Source organism: Oratosquilla oratoria, chromosome 20 (assembly GCF_046742065.1).
Source record: "Oratosquilla oratoria isolate Oo_2021 chromosome 20, ASM4674206v1, whole genome shotgun sequence".
NCBI lineage: Eukaryota > Metazoa > Arthropoda > Malacostraca > Stomatopoda > Squillidae > Oratosquilla > Oratosquilla oratoria.
In genome coordinates this window covers 20,900,333-20,925,517 of record NC_134796.1, presented here as the reverse complement: position 1 = coordinate 20,925,517, position 25,185 = coordinate 20,900,333, and the positions used below count along the sequence as shown (strand labels likewise).

General features: G+C 36.6%; 2 protein-coding genes across 7 annotated transcripts in view; one reads left to right on the top strand and one right to left on the bottom strand.

The window, feature by feature from the left end:
• The window catches only part of LOC143036390 (protein O-mannosyl-transferase TMTC4-like), a 98,590-nt gene extending 73,628 nt beyond the window's left edge, over positions 1-24,962 (top strand). For 3 of the 5 annotated variants that reach the window (XM_076203679.1, XM_076203682.1, XM_076203681.1), the window contains exons 14-15: positions 307-500; positions 2,160-4,828. In XM_076203679.1, coding sequence (XP_076059794.1) covers positions 307-500; positions 2,160-2,439 — 474 coding nt within the window. In that variant the 3' untranslated portion in view covers positions 2,440-4,828. Of the gene's footprint in view, positions 1-306; positions 501-2,159; positions 4,829-24,628 lie in introns of those variants that run through there. The other 2 variants (XM_076203683.1, XM_076203680.1) reach the window with 2 other exon arrangements.
• The window catches only part of spict (magnesium transporter spict), a 222,489-nt gene that overhangs the window by 73,354 nt on the left and 123,950 nt on the right, over positions 1-25,185 (bottom strand). The window contains exon 12 of one of the 2 annotated variants that reach the window (XM_076203687.1): positions 3,872-8,876. The exons of the other annotated variant lie outside the window; for it this stretch is intronic. The gene's annotated coding sequence lies outside the window, so the exon portion shown is untranslated. Of the gene's footprint in view, positions 1-3,871; positions 8,877-25,185 lie in introns of those variants that run through there. 2 annotated transcript variants of the gene reach the window in all.

Below are 25,185 nucleotides of genomic sequence, written 5' to 3'. Positions count from 1 at the left end.
CAGTTTCACCTTCATCCACATTATCCTTGAGGAAACCTCCTTCCACTCCACTACACGTTTACCTATTTCTCCTTTTCCTGCTCAACAGAAATTCCCATTACCTATAGTAACAGCCGACTTGACTTCCTTAAGCTCCACGAGGAGCTAAGATGATAGAGAGGAAAGGGTTGTGGATGGTAGTGGGTACATGCCTTTTGACTTGGCCACCTACCTTATAAGGTTGAAAAAGCCATAGGTGTATAGATAGAATAGCTAAGGAATTAAGGATGGATGAATAAATGTAGTTTATGCTATTCTTGTTTTTAGGTATATCCAGATTGTCTGTACAATCTGGGCAACTTGTACTTGGAGAAGGGGGAGCATGAGCTGGCTCTCTCCACATGGACAAATGCTACAAACCTCAAGCCTACACTTACTGTAGCATGGACCAACATGCTTATTTTGCTGGATGCCCAAGGCCATTACCAGCATGCCATCACCACAGCTCACAAAGCTCTCAAGTAAGTATTGTATGCATAATAAGGAACACTTACTGTGCAGTTAGAAGTGTGTTTTGGAATTGTCAGTATTTCATGCAAGTGTATGAAGTGCAGCTGCCAACAGGTCTATCAAAATAAACACCATGTGAAGACAGAGCCTTTATTAGTATGACGTTTTACTTGTCACAGCTTTTCTAAGTACATAGTTGTAATACACATGACTGAGATTAGATAAGAAAAAGCAGGGGAACGGAGGTAGGGAGAGAGGAAGGGAGGTAGTGGGAGGGAGGTCACTAAATATTAGGAAAGATTAAAGGAGAAGGTGGAACAATTGGCTGGGTGAAGGACATTAGCTCACAACTGAGGGACAAAAGGAAGAAGAAAATAAGAAGGGTGAGCAATTTTCTACTGAGGGTGGACAACGACTTTGAAAAAAAAAAAAGAGGGATTTTGGAGGGCAACTAGGGATAGCTTAAAATTTTGTTGGCAATGGGTATTAAAGGAATTAGGTGGGGTGAGATATTGAACATGCCCCAATTTTGTTCAGTTGTGTTGGCTGCATGTTATTGTGGGGTTAAAAGCTGCTAAGTAGCATGCAGCTGATACTTTAGGGTCTATATGGGGTGCCCCTATGGACCAGAGTCACACATCATTTTGTCTGTGGTAGAGGAAATATCTATTCATAGAGAAATGATACTTTATTATACTACAACTGTCACTCTGTCATGCTGTCCCCCAACTCTTGTTACTGTCCTGTACTATTTCTCTGAATATTCATTTCCTTTCTTCACCTAACCCCATGGTGGGGGAAAGAATACTGCCACCAAGTCTTTCCACATGAGTCATATGAGGCAACAAAAACAGGACAGGGATAGGACTAGGCATCCTTCTCCCTGTAGCTCCAAAGGGGACATTCTCAAAAAAAGTAAAGGCATAAGAGGGTCTAGGAGGAGTTTTCCAACCAGTACCCTAAGGTTTGGGTCTTTTAATGTGTGTGGATGTGGTACAGATGAGAGTAAAAGGGTAGGCAGTATGTTTGTAAGAAAGATGGATGTGTTGGCATTGAGTGAAACTAAGTTGAAAGGGAGGGACGAGTTTGAATTTGGGAATGTAGTTGGGATGATCTCAGGAGTGAAGAGAGGATGAGGAAGAGGAGTGGCTATACTAGTAAGTGAAGAGATAGGTAAGTGTATAGTGGAGTGGAAGGAGGTTTCTTCAAGGTTAATGTGGATGAAGGTGAAACTAGGAAAGTAGATGTGTTTTTTTGTGAGTGCATATGGCCCTGGTAGTGAGAACAAAAGGAAGACTTGTTGTGGATGTACTGTGTCTTGCTCCATTGCTTTTGACCCAGGGGAATGGGTAGGAGACAGGAATGAACCTTCACCCACAAGGAGCCAAGATGAGAGATAGGAAAGGTTGGATGGGAGTAGGTGCATGCCTTTTGACTGGGTTACATTCCTATAAGGGGGAAAAGCCCTTGATATATAGATAGATCTGGGTTTTGGAAATTTGGGATATATATTTGTGTAACTACATTTTTTTTTTTTTTTTTTTACTACCAGCAACTCATGCCACGCAGCACATTTTTCATCATACTGTTTGTATAATTATTTTTTTCTTATATTCATTCATCCAAAATTCTTACATATTGTTTGATTTCCTGTATTTCCAATTTTCCAGGTACCTTCCCTCAGAACCTGCCTTGCATTTCAACTTAGCCAATACTCTAGGAAAGCTAGGACAGTATGATAATTCTGAGGCCCACTTTCGGCAAGCCACACAACTGGATCCCAGCAATGGAAACTACTGGGCCAACCTAGGAGTGCTGTATCACCGTTGGCGGAAGTATGACTTAGCTGAGCAGATGTACACACATGCACTTAAGTTGAACCCATCCTTGAAGAGTGCTCATGATAACTTGAGCATGCTCATGAAGACCCTGGGTAGGGGAATGAGATAGCAACGGTAAACTCTTGAGTTAGTAGTATTAGAGGAGCTGGTCTGAGAACTCAAGGGAGATAGAGTACTTCTAGTTGAATGAACACTGTTGGGCAAGTCTGCATAGTGCTGGGTAAACAAGTTGAGAAAGAGACTGAATTTTTTCAGAAATGTTCATCATATAATGTAATTCTTAATTTGTGTTTCAATGGCTGGAAATATATGGCTCCACATATGTCAGCATTGGTCCATGATCCCTCCTATGGATCTCTCCAGAAAAAAATATTGGATTATTATCTGTGTTGTATTAGTCTGTTTCATCAGCTCACAGGAGGACAAAAGAATCAGTTGCCAGTAGCTCTTGTGTGAAAAATGTGTGTGTATTGGGGGGGTTCAAGTTAATAGATATTCTGGGCCTAGTTCAGAGACCAGGTGCCAGCCTCTCAGGGCTGCATCTACATGTAGAGGTGAGGGTGTTGATTGATTTTGAAGGTGGAGGGCAGGGAATTTATTCTTTCTGACGTCCATCATGATGGACCACCACTAGCTGGAACCTATTGTTGGTCCCTGTTCATCATCTGTTGAAGATGGAATGCAAGTGGTATTTTATGACTTAAACTCATTGCATTATTTAGATTAATGTGTAGGCCTAAAAACAGTCTGTGAGACTAATACAGGATTTACAAACTGCTGTGTTAGTGTTGCCTGTGTTACTGGTAAGTGCAGTTAGCTTTTGAGTTGTTACATTCTAATGGGGAGACTCTTTATGTTATTTACGATTTTTACCTCACATGGTCACTTCTAGTGTTGTAAGTACTTAGTCTTCATACAGATTCTGTCTTCAGTGTAATTGGTTTAAGGTAATAGATTCCCTTGGTTGAGTGTAAGTGAGGCATTGGTTCCATTGGCCATGCCTGCTTATCACAATTTTCACCAAAAATTTTGTTTGCCAAATCAGTTTTTAGTAATTTATATCTTAGGTAGATACATAGTATACAAAATATAAAATCAGGTAGATATTCTAATATACAAAATTTTAATTTTCTATTCACAATACTTTTTGAGTTTTGAAGGAGTGAGCAGGATAGCAGTGAGGATGGAGAAGGGGGAAGAAGAGAAAAGTAAACAAGGTTTGATTAGCTGTGGGCTATTAAGATGACACTAGTGGATATGTTTTATGCTTCTCGGAGACATAAACTCAGCAATTCAAAAAGTTTCCATCATCAGTTGATAACTGTCACAGTTCTTATAGTGGTATCAATTGACTACAGTCTTTTTGACTTGGCCCACAGAAGCTGAAGGTCATTGCCTCTTTTTTTTTTATGTTAATAGGGAAAATGACAACATCTATTTTATGTATATTCTGTTTGCAATGTGGATGATTCTTTGCCAGTGGGACTCAGTTTATATGTGTTTTTGAAAGTATGTGGACAAGGGAAGATTTTGGTGGTTGATTGTTTTTATTTTTTATACATGTGGAATAAGTTCACTATAACATACCAATTTTCATTGTGGAATAAGTTATTGGCAGTCTTATGTAAGGAGTAGTATTACATGATCTTAAACCTATTCATTAATAGTTCACTTCTGGGGGTCTGTGCATAAGTAACATTTTTATAAAGATCATTTTCTCTAATGCCCTTGGAGATATATCAAAAATATATAGGAATCCACATCCTAGTTATCTTGTCAACCAAACACTGCAAAATGACTGATGTTCTTAAAGCTATTGCCTCTTGTTTAAGTTATTTTAAGTTCAATCTATTTTCATAAATTTTTGAAGGATGCACACCTCCAGTGCTCAGCATTTAGTGATGCGATGGAGTATGAATAAATAAAAAATGCACAAGATGGCATATTTAATGTGTAACTGAAGACTAGCTTTTGTTTTATCATGCAGTTAAGATATTTAAAAAAATCCATGGGTTATCTATTTGATATATATTTGAATTTTATTTCAGTGAACAAGTTTACTGGTGGTTGTATTCCATGTAACATTTTGTAAAAGTTTTTCCTCACCTTTTCCCTTTCTGTAGAAGTATGGTTCTATTGCTTCAACTTGTAATCTTCCAATTCACATAGTGTTCAGCTGTTTTCTTTTGTTCAGGAAGGAAAATGGTAAAGGTATTATAAAATGTGTACATGGATGGGGTGGTGTATGAGGTAAAGGCAAGGGTAATGGATAGGGGACTGGAGACAGTTAAGAAAATGGAGAGAAGTGGGAAGTGAGCCAGTTGTTGTTTGCTGATGACACTGTGCTTGTGGCAGGATTAGAGGAAGAATTAAAGGAGTTAGTGACAGAGTTTGGGAAAGTATGTGATAGGAGAAAGTTGAAGATAAATGTGGGGAAGAGTAAGGTGATGGGATCTATAAGGGTAGAGGGTGGCAGTGAGTTAGAATTAATTCTAAAAGGAGAGAGGCTGGAGGAAGTGGATAGCTTTAGGTATTTGGGGTCACATGTGGCAGGAAAGGGAGGAGTGGAGGTGGAAGTAAATTGTAGATTGAGAGAAGCAAGTAAATGCCTTAGGGGATTAAAAAGTATTTTGAGAAATAGGCATCTGGGAATGGATGCAAAGAGATTATATTTACCTAGTTGTATTTTACGGGACGGGAGCTATGCTTGTTGTGACCCGTTTTCGTATCTCTCCACGTCCAGTTTAGTTTTAAACTCGTGTATAGGGTGATTGTGCTGACATCATTGTATGGAGCAGAAACTTTGAATTTAAGAGAGGCAAAGAGGAAAAGTTTAAATGTATTTGAGATGAAATGTCTGAGAAGTATGATAGGGGTTACTAGGCTGGATAGAGTGAGAAATGAGGTGAGGAGGAGAGTGGGAGTGGGAAAGGAGATGCAGACTGAGCTGATGAAAGATTTTGGGGATTTTTTGGACACATGGAAAGAATGAGTGATGAAAGATTATAAAAGGTGTGGAAGGCAGAGGTGGAGGGAGTGAACTTGAGAGGACAACTGATGATGAGATGGATGGATGGGGTGAAGGGGGTGCTGAGCAAGAGGGGAATGTCTGTTGAGCAAGGAAGGGAGAAGGCAAGAGAGGGATGATTGGAGAATGACTGTGTGGATGATACTGTTGTGCAAGCAATGGGGGATAGGGGTGCTTATGTGTGAATGATATTTTGACACAGCCAAAAGGGATTTCTCCCCCTCTTTTTTTTCTGCATGAGGGGATGGAGATGGGGGTTGCCAATTAAGTGAAGCTGTCTTCCTGCATTGCATTGACCCAGGGCAGTTGGTGGATGCAAGAATGGCCTGTTGTCCATGAGGAGCTGAGATAGGAGGGGTGGTGGGAATGAAATGGGTGGGAATAGGTATGTGTCTCTAACATGGCTACCTCCCTTATAAGGGGGAAAAACTCTGTAAATAGATTATAAAAGAGCAGGTGTAAGTACACAAATGTTCCAAGAATAGAGTAAGAACTGAGGAGTTGAGATAGAGAACAGTGATGGAAAGGGAACTGTTGGGTGGGGTAGAACAGAAGTTGCTGAGGTGGTATGGGCACATGGAAAGAATGAATGAAGAAAAACTAGCAAAATGAGTCTAGTAAAATGTGGATGAAGTGAGCTTGAGGGTAAGATTGAGAATGAGGTTGATGGATGAAATGAAAAGGACTTGATGCACATGGAATGTCTATCAAGTAGGGATGAGAGACAGCCAGTGGTCCCTCTAAGCAGTGCATGTGTGCACACAAAGTTTTCAAGATGGAATTTAATTTTTTCATTAAAGAAATTAATCACATGATTTCATAATGATGAATTCAAAATAGAAGAAAGCAATTTCATATACAGATCTTATACATCATAAAAATTGTGTCCATTTGTTTAAAGTAGTGAATATGACATTGGATCTTTTGTGACCCAAAGAATGACATGAGTTTGCGCACTAGCAAATTTCTGCACACACCCCAGCAAAAAATTAGAGGGAACATTGGACAACCCTTCGTTTTTCTTTTGGTCATTTGGGAGACTGTTCATTTGGTAAAACTTAATTACTATTATGGAACACAAACTCTTATGCATTTGTGTTGAAAACTTAATTTTTTGTAAACATTTTTATCACTGATCATGTTTGATAGCTTGTAGCACAAATCACATTAAGAAGAAACCAAATTCACTAGTTTCACATCTACAATAATGTAGCCCCCCATAACACCCTAAAAGAAACATACATGCATCACAAAACAAACACTATTTTCAAGGTCAATGAATCCAGTTCTACATCAAGAACCCTCTTATATTGACCCAGAAGAGAAAATTCTCCTTAGACACACTACCCAAACAACCCCTCCTATCATCTCTATGACCTGCCTGCACTCAGACTACCACCCAGCACTGAAGGAAACAGTCTTCCGTACAAATATGCTAGCCTGTAAAGCAAACTGAAAGAAAAAATATTCCAATCAGTATCATGAAATGCATTTAAGGCTAAGTTTGGTTGATAGAGACAGAGACAAAATGACATAAGCATAAATTTTTTCTTGTGTATTACAATTAGGTAAATGCATCACAAGCATGAGGTAGCCACTGCTCCAGTCTTCAACTGAAGATAGCACCTGGCAAGTACACAATCACACTCTTCACAAGTGACAATCATAAACATCGTATCTGACCATACCTCACTCAACAACACATACATATCACATATTCCTGATGAAAATAGTCCTATACAACACCTTAATGACATTCACGTCACACATAACAGATGTTACACTCAAATACAGCATTCATCTCAATCAGAGCAATTTTGGTACAGACTTGAGCAAAATAAGTGTCAATAAAGTAATAATAATAATTATTGTCTTACGCATCACTAATTGAAAACCCACAGCCCCTCAGCAGCTGATAAAGGTCCTTTGGCCCTCTCATAGATTTCTAATGGGGTGAAACTGAATTGATGCCTGTGTTGTGTTAGCATGTCTTTGGCCCTCCTCATGCAAAAAGATGAGGAAATACATTCTTAGTTGATATAGGTCTTGGGCCCAGTCAAGAGACCAAGTATCATTCCCTTGGGGCTGCACCCTGAGCTGGAGACAAGATGTTGACTGGTTTTGAAGATGGGTGGGAGTGGGATGACTGATAGCCACCTTGCATAACCATCTCATGTAGATACTCATTTCTGGTCCAACAAACATATGATCAGTGCTTATCATCCATTATGAACAACTAAACAGGATAGGTAAAGTACACTTAGGCAGATTTTGCTGTGGTTATCATACAACTCTCAAGGCTCAGGATATACCAATAGGAGATAGACAACACAACATGTGACACATGTTCATACTGTCAGGATGCCTCATGCAATTGTGCATAGTGTATCTTCACAGACTGCACAGCACTGCTTACAAGAGCAAATTTATTAAATTGAAAATAATCAATATAGCTCTGAATGGAAAACCATATTGGCTATAAGAGGTTGGGTAATAAATGTGATTAATTAGATGAAAGGGGAATTGCTACTGTGAAAAGGTAAGTAGATGGATGAGAAAGATAAGGCAGACTAATTATGTATGAGGGAATGTAGAATGTGTAGGTAGTGATGGGGTCTTGATATAAGTTGTATATATTAGGTAGAAATAGATGAATAGTTGAAAGATTGTTAATAGTGACTGAAGTGATTATGAGGTCGTAACATGTACGTGGAAGGTTGTGGAATGAGTTCACAATTTTTTTTTTTCTCAGAAATTTGATGTTTATATACTTATTTGTGTTATAATTCCATGTGGTATGGTTATACCATACATCGATTAGAACTAACTGAAATACTCACTAGCAGTTGAATAATAATGATGATTGTTCCCTCAAATTTCACCCACGGTGGCTGGTAATGGTCCTCAGGCATTCCCAGAAATTGTAGGAGGAAGAACTTTTGGACTATTTTTTGTATTGTTTTAGTATGGGACTGTTTCTTTGTCACATGCAGAAAGTAGTAGGAGAATCGGGAAGTAGTCACTAACTGTCAGCTTTCTTTATGTGATAGAGAAAGATCTTGGGCCCTGTCCAAAGGTGAAGGGGTTAATGGGTTTTGAAAAATGAGCAAGAGGAAGAAGATTTTCTTAGCCATCTGTTGTGCAGGACCACCACTAGCAGGCACCTGTCATTGGTAACCACAGTTGAATACTACAATATAAGTTATTTCAAGCATAGAGATTTTTTGCAGAATATGAAAGATTTAGCTTTATAGCATAGCTGTTACTTTATCTTAGATTTCATAGTCCTGAAATATAGATTTTTTATATACCCTTGGGTAGTAAGCAGAATGAGCAACTGGATATTTTTTAACACAATCTGACAAGGATTAGACTTCTCATTGTACTTAATTTTACTCACAAGTGAGGAGAGGTCACAATGTAGTGAAGTGATAGGAATAAACCAGCTTTGATTTGCAGCATTGCTCTTAACTGAAGCAGTGTGGCTGGGGGCAGGGCAATCCATCATCCCCAAAGTGCTGAAATGGGAAGGGTGATTGAATGGATTTTAGTGTGACCTTTGACTCAGCCACCCTTCTATAAGGAAGAAAGGGGCATTAATGTGTGTGTATGTATTTACCTAGTTGTATTATATGGGAAGGGGAGCCATGCTCCAAGTGACCTGTCTTTGTATCTCGCAACATCTAGTTTGTTCTTAAATTCTTGTATGGTGTTTGCACACAGTATTGTTTTATCCAATTTGTTCCAGACATCCACCACTGTGGATTTTTTTTTTTTTTTTTTTCCGGATCTCTTCTATATCCTTTTTGAGTTTCTTGTCATGTCCCCTTGTTTTTTTCCCCACCTTAATAAGTCTTCTCTGTCAAGGACTTCCATGCCTTTCATACATACATACATATACCAAGGCTTTTTCCCCCTTACAAGGGGGGTAGCCAAAAAGAAAAAGGCACAAAATCAATCCCACCCATTCCACCCCTGAATACACTCCACACCCCTCCACCCTCCCTCTTATCTTAGCACCTCCTTTCATGATTCTGTAAATGGCCAAGAGATCTCCTCTTTCTCTTCTTTGCTCCAGGGTTGGTAGTTCCATTGTAGCCCATCTTTGTTCATATGCCAATTTTGAAAGTGTTGAGGCCATCTTTGTTGTTGCTCTTTGGATTCTTTCTAATTTCCTTATATTCTTTTTGGTACTGGATATCCGTAGTGTCACATCGTACCCCACTCTTGGTCTTATCAGTGTATTTACCTAATTGTATTTTACGGAAAAAGAGCTATGCTCATAGTGACCTGCTTTTATATCTTTCTGCATCCAGTTTGCTCTTAAAATCCTGTATAGTTTTAGCACTTACTGTTTCCTCATTCATTTTGTTCCAGATATCTATCACTCCGTGTGGGAACCTATTCTTTTTCAGATATCTTCTGTAATTCTCCTTCTTAAGTTTCTTCTCGTGTCCTCTTGTGTTTCTTCTGTCCCACTTTAGTAAGTTGTCTCTGTCAAGAATTTCCATCCCTTTCATCATTCTGTAGATGGTTATCAAATCATCTCTTTCTCTTCTTTGTTCCAGAGTTGGTAGATTTAGTTTATCCACTCTGTTCGTATGTCAAATTGGAGAGTGTTGGTACCATCTTTGTTATAGCTCTTTAAATTCTTTCTAGTTTCTTTGTTTTCTTTAGAACTGGGTGTCCATAGTGTCGCATTGTACTCCAATTTTGATCCTATCAGTGTAACTAATATTTTCTTTACCATTTCTTCATCCATGTAGTCAAAGGCCACTTTCATTGATCTTAACAAGTTAAAAGTTTCTCCGACTAATTTGTTGACATGTTTGTCTGGTGTCATGTCATTTGAGATAATTACTTCTAGGTCCCTTTCTGAGTTTACTTTTTTAATTTCCTTTGTACCAATTTTATTGTATTTTACCTAGTTGTATGATACAGGAAGGGAGCTATGCTCATGGTACGTCTTTGTATCTGTCAGCATCAAGTTTTTTCTTAAAATCTTGAATAGTGTTTACACACGGTTCTTTATCTGCTTTATTCCAAGTATCCAGTACTTTATATGGGAAGCTTTTTTTTTCTCTCTCTCCAGATCTCTTCTATAGTTATCCTTTTTGAGTTTCTTTACATGTCCTCTTGTTTTTCCATTGTCCCATTTTGATCAATCATCCCCATCTAGGATTTCCATTCCTTTCATGATTCTATAAATAGCCAGCAGATATCCTCTTTCTCTTCTTTGTTCCAGAGTTGGCAATTCCAATTTGGACAATCTTTGTATGTTAATTTGGAGAGTGTTGGTGCCAACTTTGTCATTGCTCTTTGTATTCTTTCTAATTTCTTTATATTCTTTTTAGTACTGGGTGTCCATAGTGTTACTGTGTACTCCAGTTTTGATCTTATTAATGTAACTAATATTTTTATAATCATTTCCTCATCCAAGTAGTCCTTTATATGTTGGTACAGTATTTGCATTTTTCCAGTCCTGTAGTACCTTTCCTTCTTTGAGTGAGTATTTAATTATATTGTATATTTTGTCCATCAACTCTATACATTCTTTTAGTATCCACATATTTTAGCTATTGTGATTGTAAGGGAGAGTGGTCTATAGTTTGTTGGGTCTTCCTTAAGTGTGTAAGTTATGAGAGTTGGATTAGATAGCGCCACTGGGACTTGAACCAGTGCCAAAAGTGTTGCTGCTGTTTTTTTAATTTATATTTTTGTAGAAGAAATATCAGTACCCTATGAGTGTAGCTCCCTGTATACTACAATTAGTTAAGTGCATAGTGTAATTTGTTGGTAATTTGTTTGATTATGTAATAACTTGTAATTAGTCAAAATATATATATATATATATATATATATATATATATATTATATATATATATATATATATATATATATATATATATATATATATATATATATATATATATACATATATATATATATACATATATATATATATATATATATATATATATATATATATAATATATATATATATAATATGCCAATTCATAATAGATTGAGAGGTCAGCATAGTCCCAGATTCAATTGCATAAATGGCTCAGTTTTTACATAAGATTTAAAATTAGTCTTTGTGTAGCTCCCTGTATACTACAATTAGTTAAGTGCATAGTGTAATTTGTTGGTAATTTGTTTGATTATGTAATAACTTGTAATTAGTCAAAATATATATATATATATATATATATATATATATATATATATATATATATATATATATATAATATGCCAATTCATAATAGATTGAGAGGTCAGCATAGTCCCAGATTCAATTGCATAAATGGCTCAGTTTTTACATAAGATTTAAAATTAGTCTTTGTGTATGTAACAAACACTAGTACAGATTCATATGTACATACAAATACCAATGGCTTTTTTCCCCATTGTAAGGGAGGTCGCTCACTGTGGATGTGCTGTGTCTTGCAACACTGCCTCTGACCCAGGGCAGTGGACAAGGTGCAGGGATGACCCGTCATCCAGGAGGTGCTAAGGTAGGAGGGAGGGTGGAAGGTGGAGGGGGTGGAGTGTGTTTAGGGATGGAATGGGTGGGAATGGTTTTATGCCTTTTTCTTTTTGGCTACCTCCCTTGTAAGGGGGAAAAAGCCTTGGTATATGTATGTATGTATAAGGGAGGTAGCCAAAAAAACAAAGGCATAAAAACCACTCCTACCCATTCCATCCCTCTCATACTCCACTTCCCTCCACCCTCTTCCCTCCCTCTTATCTTGGCACCTCCTGGATGACAGGTCATCCCTGCATCTTGCCCACTGCCCTGGGTCAGAAGCAGTGTTACAAGACAAAGCACATCCACAGCAAGGCCACTTCATTAAATCGGCGACCCCCCCACTGTCACCTCATGCAGAAAAGGAGAAGATGGGGAGAAATCCCTTCAGGCTGCATCAAATTATTTCTCACACATACTCCCTCACCCCCCATCCCCCACCCATTCCACCTCATGCATCACAGCATCATCCACATACAACCATTCTCCATTCACCCCTGGCTTCTGTCCTCTCCCGTCCTTCCTCAATTGACATTCCCCTCTTTCCCAATGCCACTTTTACCCCATCCATCCATCTCATCCTAGGTCGACCCCTTATGTTCACTTCTTCCACCAATGCTTTCCACACCTCTTTTACTAGTCTTCACTCATTCTTTCCATGTGTCCAAACCATCCCAATACTCTTTCATCAACCCTATCTCCCCACTCCCTGTCCACCCCCATTCTTCTCCTCACCTCCTCATTTCTCACTATCCAGCCTAGTAACCCCTATCAAACTTCTCAGGCACCTCATCTCATACACAGAACAGAGAAGGGAGAGAGGCGATTTGTTGACCATCTATAGAATTATGAAAGGAATAGAAGTTCTTGATAGGGATGACCTATTAAAGTGGGACAGAAGAGAAACAAGAGGACATGCAAAGAAACTAAAGAAAGACAGCTATAGAAGAGACCTGAAAAAGAACAGCTTCCCACACAGAGTGATTGACATCTGGAACAAATTGAACAGTGAAACAGTTAATGCCAGAAATATACATGAATTCAAAAGCAAACTAGATGTAGAGAGATACAAAAACGGGTCATAACGAGCATAGCTAAAGGCCCGTAAAATACAACTAGGTAAATACATAATAAAAAACCTAGATGTTAGGAAATTGCATGAACTGGATGGAATTGCAAATTGGATTCTGAAAGAGTGTATAGATGAACTGACAGACAAATTATACAAGATAATAGACTTTTCACTCAAAGAAGGAAAGGTACCGCAAGATGCAAACATAGTACCAATATATAAAGGAGGAAACAAAGAAGATCCTACAAACATCAGACCGGTATCCCTTACAAGCACAGAAGCAAATATATGAGAAAAGGTTATCAGAAACAAATGGATCAAACACTTGGAAGAGAATAAAATATTAAACCCTAAATAATTTGGCTTTAGAAGTGGAAGATCGTGTACCACAAACTTAATATGCTTTGACTCGAGATTAATTGAGATAATACAAGAAAGAGATGGCTGGGCGGATTGTGCCTTCTTGGACTTGCAAAAGGCTTTTGACAAAATACCACATAAAAAGTTAATAAGAAAAATTTAAATAATAGGAATACAAGGTAAGCTACCAGAATGGATAAAGGATTTCTTAAGTGGGAGAAAAATGAGAGTGGTACTTAAGACAAAAATTTGAACTGGGAAGATGTGATAAGTGGCATCCCGCAAGGCTCTGTATTGGCTCCTTTAATGTTTGCTATGTATATAAATGATATGGATGAGAGAGTGAAGTGTTACATGAACTTCTTCGCTTACAATGCCAAATTACTCAAGAGAGTAAGAACAGAAGAAGATTGCAGATTGCTACAAGAAGACCTAGACAAAATATGGGAATGGAGTCAGAGGTGTGAAGTGAACTTTAATATAAGAAATGTAGTATAATGGAATTTGGAAAAAGCAAAAATAGAAAATCTGGTCAATATGAAATTGGTAACAAGGAAGTCAAAAAAGTTGACTCAGAAAGGGACCTGGGAGTGATTATCTCAAGTGACTTGACACCAGATAAACCTGTCTGTAAATTATTTGGAGAGACTTTTAACTTATTAAGATCAATGAAAGTGGCCTTCGACTTCATGGATAAAGAAATGGTAAAGAAAATAGTGGTTGCACTGATAAGACCTAAATTAGAGTATGCTGCAACACTATGGGCATCTAGCACAAAAAAAAGAAAAAAATTATATATATATATATATATATATATATAAAATTGAAAGAGCAACAACAAAAATGGCACCTACACTGTCAAATTTGACATACGAACAAAGATTGCATTATAAATTACATCTATCAACACTGGAACAGAGAAGAGAAAGAGGTGATTTGTTGACCATTTACTGAATTATGAAAGGAATGGAAAATCTTGATAGAGACAACTTATTAAAACAGGACCGAAGAGAAACAAGAGGACACGAAAAGAAGCTAAAGAAGGAGAGTTACAGAATAGACCTGAAAAAGAATAGCATCCCACATAGAGTGATTGATGCCTGGAACAAACTAAACAGAGAAACAGTGAGTGCCAAAACTATACAAGATTTTAAGAATAGACTGGATGCAGAGAGATAGGTAAATACATTCAAACTCCTCCTCTCTTATGTTCCATGTTTCTGCCCTGCACAGTGCTGTTGGCACAATCACTCCATCATACAATCTCCTCTTAGCATCCATTCCCAACTAATCTAAGACATTTACTCACTTCTCTCAATCTACATTCTACCTCCACCTACACTCCTCCCTTTCCTGCCACATTTGCACCTAAGTATCTAAAATTATCTACTTCCTCCATTCTGTCTCCCTTAATACTCACTTCCAGTCTGCTGCCACTTTCTCCCCTTGAACATCTCATCACCTTTTACCCATATTTATCTTCAACTTCCTTCTTTTGCACACCTTCCCAAACTCAGTCACAAACTTCCTCAGTCCCTCCTCTGATCCTGCTACAAGTGCAGTGTCATCAGCAAAGAACAACTGGCTTATCTCCCACTTTTCTCCATTTTGTTTAACCATCTCCAATCCCTGACCCACTACCCTTGCATTTACCTCTCGCACCATTCCATCCATGTATAAATTAAACAGCCTGGGCATCATAACACATCCCTGATGAAGTCCCACCTTTACCTCGAACCACTCACTCTCCATTTCTAATCCTAACACTCGCTCTACTACTCTCATAAAAACACTTGACTGTTCTTAAAAGCTTTCCCCCTATCCCATATATCTGCAATACCTCCCACAGTGCCTTCTTGTTTATCCTGTCATAAGTCTTTTCCTAATCCATAAAAGTCCAAAAACATCCTTACCTTTTCTTAAAGCTTTCTCATTTATCTGTCTTACTGGAAAAATCTGATCCACGCAACCTACCTGTCCTAAACCCACACTGTTCTGATCCCTCTGAAACTACTACACTCACACTTGTCCCCTTTTCCCTTGTAAATTGGAACTATACAAGCACTCCTCCAGTCCTCCGATACTCTATCCTCTCTTAAACAAACATTAAATAATCTCACCAACCAGTCCACCATCATCTGTACCTCCATTTTTCAGACATTCTGCATGACCTCCATCCAACCCAGGTGCCTTACCTGCTCTCATCATCTTAACAACTGCCTTCATTTCATCTTTACTTATTTCTCCTCCATTTTCCTCACACATCACTGTCATTTTATTAGTGCTTCCCACAGCAACTATCTTTCCCTCCCTACCCCATATGTAACAGAAAATAAAGGTAATAAATTAATTAGATGAGAATGACTATATACAAAAGTTGAATGGGGGAAATATCTAGGAATATAATGGTTATCTTCAGTTTCAAGGATTGGAAACCCAACCCCAGAATGGAAAGAGTGATATAGCACAGGAAACAATCCAAGGACATTAGATTTAGTCTGTGCTAATGTATATGGTTTACTATCAGCCAGGTTGTAGTTAAATTATTACTGGTAAATGAGCCTGATATTTTGTGCTTCTTGAGACCAAGTTCCCAAGAAATGTTCATTTACAGGTGGGGAATAATAGATATGAACAGCATGTAACTGATGTACATCATATGATGTGAAGGATATATTTCACTCCCATATGTCTTAAAATGAAGTTTGGCATCACTGGGTGAATTAGTCCACACACTAGACCTGCTAACCCACACATCCCTTAATTCTCCTCAGACATCATGGAAGGGGCAGGTCAGTCACTTATGCATAACCCACAACCCTTTACTTCTTGTAGTGTAAGATATGACTTACACAAAAAACATTTCTATTAAAAGGAAAGAAACAGTGGATAATTGAAACAGCAGTGGTGAGGAAGAAAATGTGAAAAACTATGTAAAAGAATATAATAGAAAAGTTCCCTGTAGCTCAGCCATGTATGACCACCACTCACTGCCCGTTACCTCCAGGTGACAAAAAGCACAACTTTGCCACTTTTTTTTTTTTTTTTATTACCAATGAAACCTTATTGCACAGTTATCAGGTTAATCACTGCTCATGCTTCCAAGTTTATGTTCAATATATTTTCCTTTCAACTTTTTTCCCTCAAAATTCTCATGGTGAATACTGATTGGAAACTTATTACTGATTATTTCTTCTTGGTTTCTTGTTTCTTCATACACAATCCCCTCAACTGTAAAGTTGGATATTTAATCTTTGTACTACAGCTTACCATTCACAAATCTGTAGAACAATTAAAGTTCATTTTTACACATCAGTTTTACCCTTTTCAAAGTTCTTTCCCTCTTCTAATTCTTGAATGTTCATTTCTGGTTCTTTTCTGTTGTCTTTATTTTTTCTTTGCCATCTCTCCAGGCCTTGTCTCTCTTTTGTCACTGCACATCTTTTATCAAATCAGTAGACCTGACATTGTTAAAGGAACAAAGGGAAAGAGGTAATTTGACTGCAGTGAGGTCACTGAAGGGAGTAAACAAAATTGACAATCTCATGCTCTGGGATGGGAGGCATCATAAGGTCATAGAAACAAACTTTGAAAAATGTAAATATAACTGCCTGGAATAGCCTAGATGGTATAACCCAAACTGGAACCATTAAACCATTAAACTATATATGATGATTGGAGACTAAGAAACAGGACTCGGTAATCATAGCTCCTTTTATGTGTACTACAATTAGGTAAATACTTGCACAAATTTCATGCAATCACATATTCATAAAACCTCTTACAAATAGGATTACGGTACATTAAAGTAACAGTTGTTAATTTTTGCACAAAAAACCTTCTAGAGCATTCAAGAGGTCAGAAAAAATTATATATATGAGATGGAATATTGAGAGATCATAGCCAAGTAATTATGACTAGATATTTACCTGACATAGAACCTCCTCATTAGAATCTGAAAGATTTGACTAAAACGGAGGAGGAGAGCAAAAGTTGGTTACTTCAGTATTGTGTGTGCTGGGTGACTTGTAAAAGTTAATTGTTGGAGATGTGCTCTTTAGGAGCTTGACTTTGTATCATTTTTCATCAGCTTGTTAGAATTAATACCTTCTTTGATCACATAGTTTTAAGAGTTTGATATATGAAACAGAGCAGCTAATTTTCAGGAATGCTGTAGAGCATCAGCACATATTCATTGCTTACTTTTATGTTTAGAATGACTTTTCAGTCAGATAATGAAATTAATTAGATTTAAGCAGTAAAAGGTGATTACATCTGGTATGAATGATACTAGTTTTTATGATTGAAATTTTAGCAGTATCTTTAAGCTGAGGAACTAAAGTTAGGCTGTAGTGTTGCACAAATCAAGTATTACCAATAATGGGTTGTGAAAAGATGGTACAGAGTGCCATAGTAAATGGAAGTCACAAATATCTCGGTAGTAAACTTGTCATGGATATTTTAGATGTTTTAAGGTGAAAAGATTTTGAGTTTTGAATGGGTGTGGGGTGGGTGTTTGCTTGACTCAGCTACCCCCATATATGGAAAAAAGTCCTGTGTTATGTATGTATGAAAGGTTTAATGTTACTAAAGAGTAACAAGACTTACAATTACACTCATATATATGTATCTAGTTTTCACAAAGAGGCAATGGCACTGTAGTTATACAAATATTTTATTTCTCCATAAAAGTTTGAAAGTAAAAAGTGTACATGAAACTTTAGATCAAGAAAGGTGAAGGAAGAGAACAGCTGTAATGATAATTGCTACCTTGAGTTTCACTGACTGGAAATCCTCAACCCCACAGCAGTAAGGAATGGTCCTTGGGACTTCCCTTACATTTTCTCTAGTAAAAAGATTGGACTTTTGTCTATGGTAAATAAGATTCATGTCACTGGTTGGGAGGAGGAGAGGGGGAGTGGAGAGCAGTCACTGGTTGCCAGCTCTCCATATATGAACAAGTGGAGAAAAAGATTGACTTTATAAACAGAGATCTTGGCCCCGGTACAGAGACTGAGTGCCAGTGTACAGCTGCACAGAAAACTATCGTTAGTAAATCACGCTAATCATTTTGACACAAAACAACGAAACAATTTGAGACAAGTTGAAGTCTCCATCGGAAATAAGATTATCATGTCATAGTGAATCCATATGAACTCCGGAACTATTATTCGATTCATATTCATTCAGAAGGAATTCGAACAATTCAGAAATACCAACCCTTCGGTATCATAAGGTTATGTTCATTAGCGAATGTTTCGACACCCCTACTAACGATAGTTTTCTGTGTAGCTGTACCTCCAGTGAGGGTATTCACAGAATTTGAAGACAGGTGGCAGTGAGATGACTCTTTCCATTGTTTTCTCAGAGAACCAGTGTTGGTCCCAAGAAAGCAATGTATATTAAATAAGTCATGAAGTGTACTTAATCAGTCTCAAAATATTTAATAAGTTTTTATCCTAGAAATAGAAATAGAATTTGCTCATTTGCAGCAGTTTGGTTGCAATCAGATTGTCCTTTTTTCTCATTTAAATATTGCTCAAACATTGGGTAAAACAATAAACTGAAAAAATGTTAGTGTTTCTATATGGTGAAAACTTATGAAAACAGAATATATATAATTGGAATATGAGATAGAGAAAAATAAATGAGAGAAAACAAGTTTGCTGCAAGTTTGCCCATGTAGTGTGACAAGGGAGAAGGATGATACTTCATCCTAGATATGCTGATGTGGGAGGGGTGGTTCAGTAGCTTTTAATGGAGTATGATGTTCATGTGTACTTTGACTTGGCCATCTACCTTATAAGGGGATTTTGGTGTGTGTGTGTGTGTACAAATATAAATTTACCTAGTTTTACCTAGTTGTATTTTACGGGACGAGAGCTATGCTCGTAGTGACCCATTTTCATATATCTCTGCATCCAGTTTATTCTTAAAATCTTGTATAGTTTTTGCACTCACTGTTTCTCCATTTAGTTTGTTCCAGACATAAATCACTCTATGTGGGAAGCTATTCTTTTTCAGGTCTATTCTGTAACTGTCCTTCTTTAGCTTCTTTTCATGGCCTCTTGTTTCTTTTCTGTCCCATTTTTAATAAGTCATCTTTATCGAGAATTTCCATCCCTTTCATAATTCTGTAAATAGTAAACAGATCACCTCTATTTTCTCTGTTCCAGTGTTGATACATGTCATTTCTCCAATCTTTGTTCATATGTCAAATTTGACAGTGTAGGTGGCATTTTTGTTGCTGCTCTTTGGATTCTTTCTAATTTTCTTATGTTCTTATGGCACCAACATTCCGAGTGTTGGTGCCATCTTTGTCAGTGCTCTTTGAATTCTTTCTAGTTTCTTTGTTTGTTTTTTTTGTACTGGGTGTCCATAGTGATGCTGCATACTCTAATTTTAGTCTTATCAGTGTAACTAGGATTTTCTTTACCATTTCCTCAACCATGTAGTCAAAGGCCACTTTCATTGATCTTACTAAGTTGTAGGTTTCTCCAACTATCTTGTTAACATGTTTGTCTGGTGTCATATCATTTGAAATGATCACTCCTAGATCTCTTTCTGAATTTACTTTTGTTCCAATTTTGTATTTACCAGATATTCTATTTTTGCTTTTTCCAAATTCCACTACACTACATTTTTTAATGTTGAAATTCATTTAATTCTTTTTACTCCAATTCCAGACTTTGTCCAGATCTCCCTAAAAAGATTTGCAGTCTTCTTTGTTATTCACTCTTCAATAGTTTTGCATCATCTGTAAAGAAGTTTATATAGCATTTAATTCATTCATTCATGTCATTTATATAAATAGCAAACATTATCGGAGCCAACACAGAGCCTTGGGGTACACCTATCATGTCTACCCATTTTGAGTTCTTTTCTCTAAGTATCACTCTCATTTTTCTTCCTTTCAAGAAGTCTTCCATCCATTCCAATAATTTTCCTTGTATTCCACCTATTATTTCAATTTTTCTTAGTAGTTTTTTGTGTGGTACTTTGTCGAAAGCCTTTTGGAGGTCCAGGAAGGCACAATCTGCCTAGCCATCTCTTTCTTGTATTATGTGTAGCAATCTTGAGTAAAAGCATATTAAGTTTGTAGTACATGATCTTCCACTTCTAAATCCAAATTGGTTGGGGTTTAATATTTTGTTCTTTTCCAAGTGTTTAGTCCATTTGTTTTTAATAACTTTCGCATATTTTTGCAATTGTGCTTGTAAGGGATACTGGTCTATAATTTATTGGATTTTCTTTATTTCCTCCCTTATATATTGGTACAATACTAGCATTCTTCCAGTCTTGTGGTACTTTTCCTTCTTTGAGTGAGAAGTAAATTATCTTGTGTATTTTGTCTGCGAGTTTGTCTATGCATTCTTTTAATATCCAGTTCACTATTCCGTATGGCCCATGTGACTTTCTGACATCGAGTTTCTTTATTTGGTCCCTTATGTCTTTCTGTGTCACCATTATTTCTTTCATTTTAGGGGATCCTTCCTGGTGACTATTATCCCACAATTGTGAGCTTTCAATTGCAAAAACAGACTTAAAGTGTTTGGTCATTACTTCAGCCATTTCTACATCTGTGTATTCTTGATTTCCTTCACACAGTTTTATTATTTCGTGTTTGTCTTTTAGTTTGCTTTTATATCTTTTTCATAGTTTCTTTTTTCCTCTCTTCGTATGTCTATGTATTCATTTCTCAATTTAATGTATGCCATTTATTCTCTTTTTTTTTTTCTCTTTTCCAAGCTTTGTCTCTTCTATCTTTAGCATTGCTACACTATTTATTATACCAGCACTTTATGTATTCCCTTTTCTGTTTCTGCTTAGGCACATATTTGTCTGTCCCCTCTTTATATTTCTCTTAAAATGTTCTATTTCTCTTCCGTCTTTGTTTCATCATTTGCAAATTTTTTCTTACAGGCATTTTGAAAAAAATTTCTTCTTACCACATTTTGTTCCTTAAGTTCAATCTCTATTAGTATGTGGTCACTTCTTAATTGGTGTTTTATGATTTATTTCTTCCACTATTTCTGGTTCAGAGGTGAATATCAAATCTGGTCCCAGTGGTTCTTTGTTTTGTCTAAATCTAGTATTTTCTTTAACCCATTGCATCGATGTGTAATCTATGGTCATATCCAGTAGGACATTTCCCCAGAGTTTGTCTCCACCTCCCATTGTCAGTTCTTCCCAATTTATTTCCTTTGTGTTAAAGTCACCCGTAATTACTATATTTTCTCCATATTTCAGTGTCTCGGTTAATTTGTTCTTTGAGTCTTTTAGTAATTGTAAGTGTTCGCTGTCAGTCTAGGTCTTAGTTTTTGGTGGCACATAAACAACTAAACCTTCTACTTTTCATAATGCTGTTTTCGACTTTAACTGTGATTAATTCCACATTATCTTTTCCTTCTGGTGCCTTTGTAACATTTAGGTCCTTTCTAGTCAATATCATGACTCCTCCCCCTTGTTTGTCTGTCCTATTTTTTTACCAAATGTTGTATAATCCTTGTCCCACCATACTTGATTGTATAGGACCTTTCAGTTTTGTCTTTGCAATTCCCATCATGTCAGGTTTCTCTATTGATAGATTTGTACATGCTACTTTTATTTTATTATTTTTTATTTATTCATCTATTTTTTCCTCTTCTCTTTTTTGGTTTAAGTTTCCATTTTTCTGATGTACCATTTTCTCAGTCTCAGATGTAGCACTCTCCAAAAAAACTCGTCTTTTTTTTCCGTCTCCGTTCTTTTCTCGTTTTTTTTTCCTTAGCCTCACTTCTCAGTTCCCTTTCTCTAATTCCTCAGCATTCATTTCCTTTTTTTATCCATACATTTTGTATTTTTCCCTGTTTGCTAGTTTTGCCACTTTTGATAGTACTTCTGCTATCATTTGTGTTCTCAGTTTGATTTTCATTGGTCTGTGATTTTTTTTCTTTTGGGTATGTACCCATCCTGTGTACATCATCAATTTCTGTATCTAGACTTTGTCCTTCTTCCTGGATCGCTTTTAGAATCTTCGCAATTTCTTTCTCTTTCTTTTCCCTTTGGTATTTGTATACATTGTGTTTTTCATTTATACCATAAACCTCAATGCATTTCTTTTTGTCATAATGTGTCTCACCCAATTTTCCTTCTCTTTGATCACCTTGATCACTGTTTCCTTTGCATTCTCTTCTACCTGCTGCTGTACTATTTATGTGAATGATAGTTTTTTTACTTTTGCATTCCTTTTTCCATTTTTTCCGTTACTGCTTTCAATTGTTCTTTTACCTCATTTTTCAGTTCATCATTTGCAATCATAACCTTACATTTTCTCTTTTAATTGCACTTAGTTCACTTTTTAGTTCATTTAATACCCTTAGTATTACCTCGATTGTTGTATGTAGGTTTGTTACTTCTAGTTGCAAAGCTTTGTAGTCTAATCTTAAATCGATCACTTCGTCTGCTAAGTTGTTAATTTCTCTGTTTCGTATTGCTCTGCTAATCCTAAAATCTCTCTCAGTGTCCAAGTACTTCTTCATTGTTTCCCTTGCCTCCTAAACCCCGAGAAATACTCATCACTTATGTACCTGCTGGTCACTTTGGGTGTGTCGTTTAAACATGTTTTTTTCCTGCGTATTACCCCCCACGGGGACTCAATCCTGGATTCATCTAGTCCTCTCTTTGTTGTATATATGTATATGTATGTATGATATATATATATATATATACATGTATGTGTGTATATGGAAAAAGAAAAAACAACGTATTGAGTCAATATAAAATTGGAAACAAAGTAAAAAGTCAATTCAGAAAGGGACCTGGGAGTAATAATCTTGAGTGACTTGACACCTGATAAACATGTCAATAAATTATTTGGAGAGACTTATAACTTATTAAGATCAATGAAGTGGCCTTCAACTACATAGATGAGATGGTAAAAAAAATAATTGTTACACTGATAAGACCCAAACTAGAATATGCTGCAACACTATGGGCACCTAGCACAAAGAAGAACATAAGATTAGAAAGAATCCAAAGAGCAGCAACAAAAATGGCACCTACACTGTCAAATTTGACATGCGAACAAAGATTGGAGAAATTACATGTATTAACACTGGAACAGAGAAGAGAGGTGATTTGTTGACCATTTACAGAATTATGAAAGGGATGGAAATTCTCGATAGAGACGACTTATTAAAATGGGACAGGATAGAAACAAGAGGACACGAAAAGAAGCTAAAGAAGGACAGTTACAGAATAGACCTGAAAAAGAATAGCTTCCCACATAGGGTGATTGATGTCTGGAACAAACTAAACAGAGAAACAGTGAGTGCAAAAACTATACACAATTTTAAGAATAAACTGGATGCAGAGAGATCTCTTTATTATTATTCTTTAATTCCTCATTCTCATGCTTTACTTCCTTTAACTGTCTTTTTAATTCTTCTATTTCTTTATTTAGGTTTTGGTTCTTCTTTAGTTCTTCCAATTTATCAACTCTTTGTGTAATCCGTGTAAGTTGACTGAACCTTACCTCCCACTGTTCATTCATTTTCTCTAGTTTTTCTTCTGGACTTGCTAATCGGGGGAGGTTGTCTTCTCCCCCTCATTAAATCCATGGAAATAATTATCTTCACCTTCCATTGTGCTGCTCTTATCTATATTTCTAATTTTTACAATTTTACTAATCTCTTCAATTTCACTATCATCTGTGCATCTTTAGTTGACATTCCTTCTGACTTCCAGGACCCATTCGTCCCCTTCCTCATTTCCTTCCATTTTCCTCAGTAATCCCTCCCCTTCTCCTTTTTCTTCACCTTCCCACTACACCATGAGCTTTCCCCTTCACTAGAAGTACAACACAGGTACTCCCTTGTCGTTGAGATCCACGAAATTTGAATATTTTCCTGGAGTTCCAAACTTTGCTGTCACTTTGACTGTCATGTGTGTGTATATATATATGTATATATATATATAATATATATATATATATATATAGTAAAATTTTCCCGCAGTATTCTGTTTGAAGTTAGGAAGCATGGGATATCAGTGCTGATGAATAGGCCTATGTAGATAAATTGTACAGAGAATTTTATTATTAAAGTAGACTATGGAATCAATTGTGCCAAATTTTCATGCAAGCTTTCATAAAGGGAACTTGGGATGCACATTATATTGTATCTGATTTATTTTCATCATACTGTATATTGGATACTTTATTGTATATTAATTCCAAATATTTTGATTTTATGTTCTCAAAGCACAGGTGTATGTGTAAGCTTAGCTTATACAAAATGTTTTTAAGCCATTTGTTGATTCTATTTCAGAGTTTTAGTTCAGTGTGCCATGAGGTGAATCAGAGGTGTGCCCGAAAGGTATTCACTGTAAGTGTGCACTACTCTGTAATTTTAACTGTAGTTTTAAAAACTAATTGCTGTTTCTCCACCACCTATCTTGATTAATGCTAGTTCTGTATGTTTAATGTAGTGTACATGGAAAGGATACATTTAACCAGGACAAATGTGTGTATGATATCGAGTGAAGAGAGAGAATAGTGCCATATCAGCAAAATGAAATCCAACTGTTGTGGGATCATTGTCATAAAGAGCATATTGTTGCAGAAAATAGGAATATATATATATATATATATATATATGTGTATACATATGTGTATACATATATATATACATACATATATATATATATACATATATATACATATATACACATATATATTTATATATATACATATATATACATGATTTCAAGAAATCTACAGCGACAATGGCGTTGTTGAGTTTATATTGGAGCTTTAATTTCTCTCGTGCAACAAGTTTCTGTGGTGACTCCAAATAGCTGAGAAGGTGTCCAAAAGACATTGGGT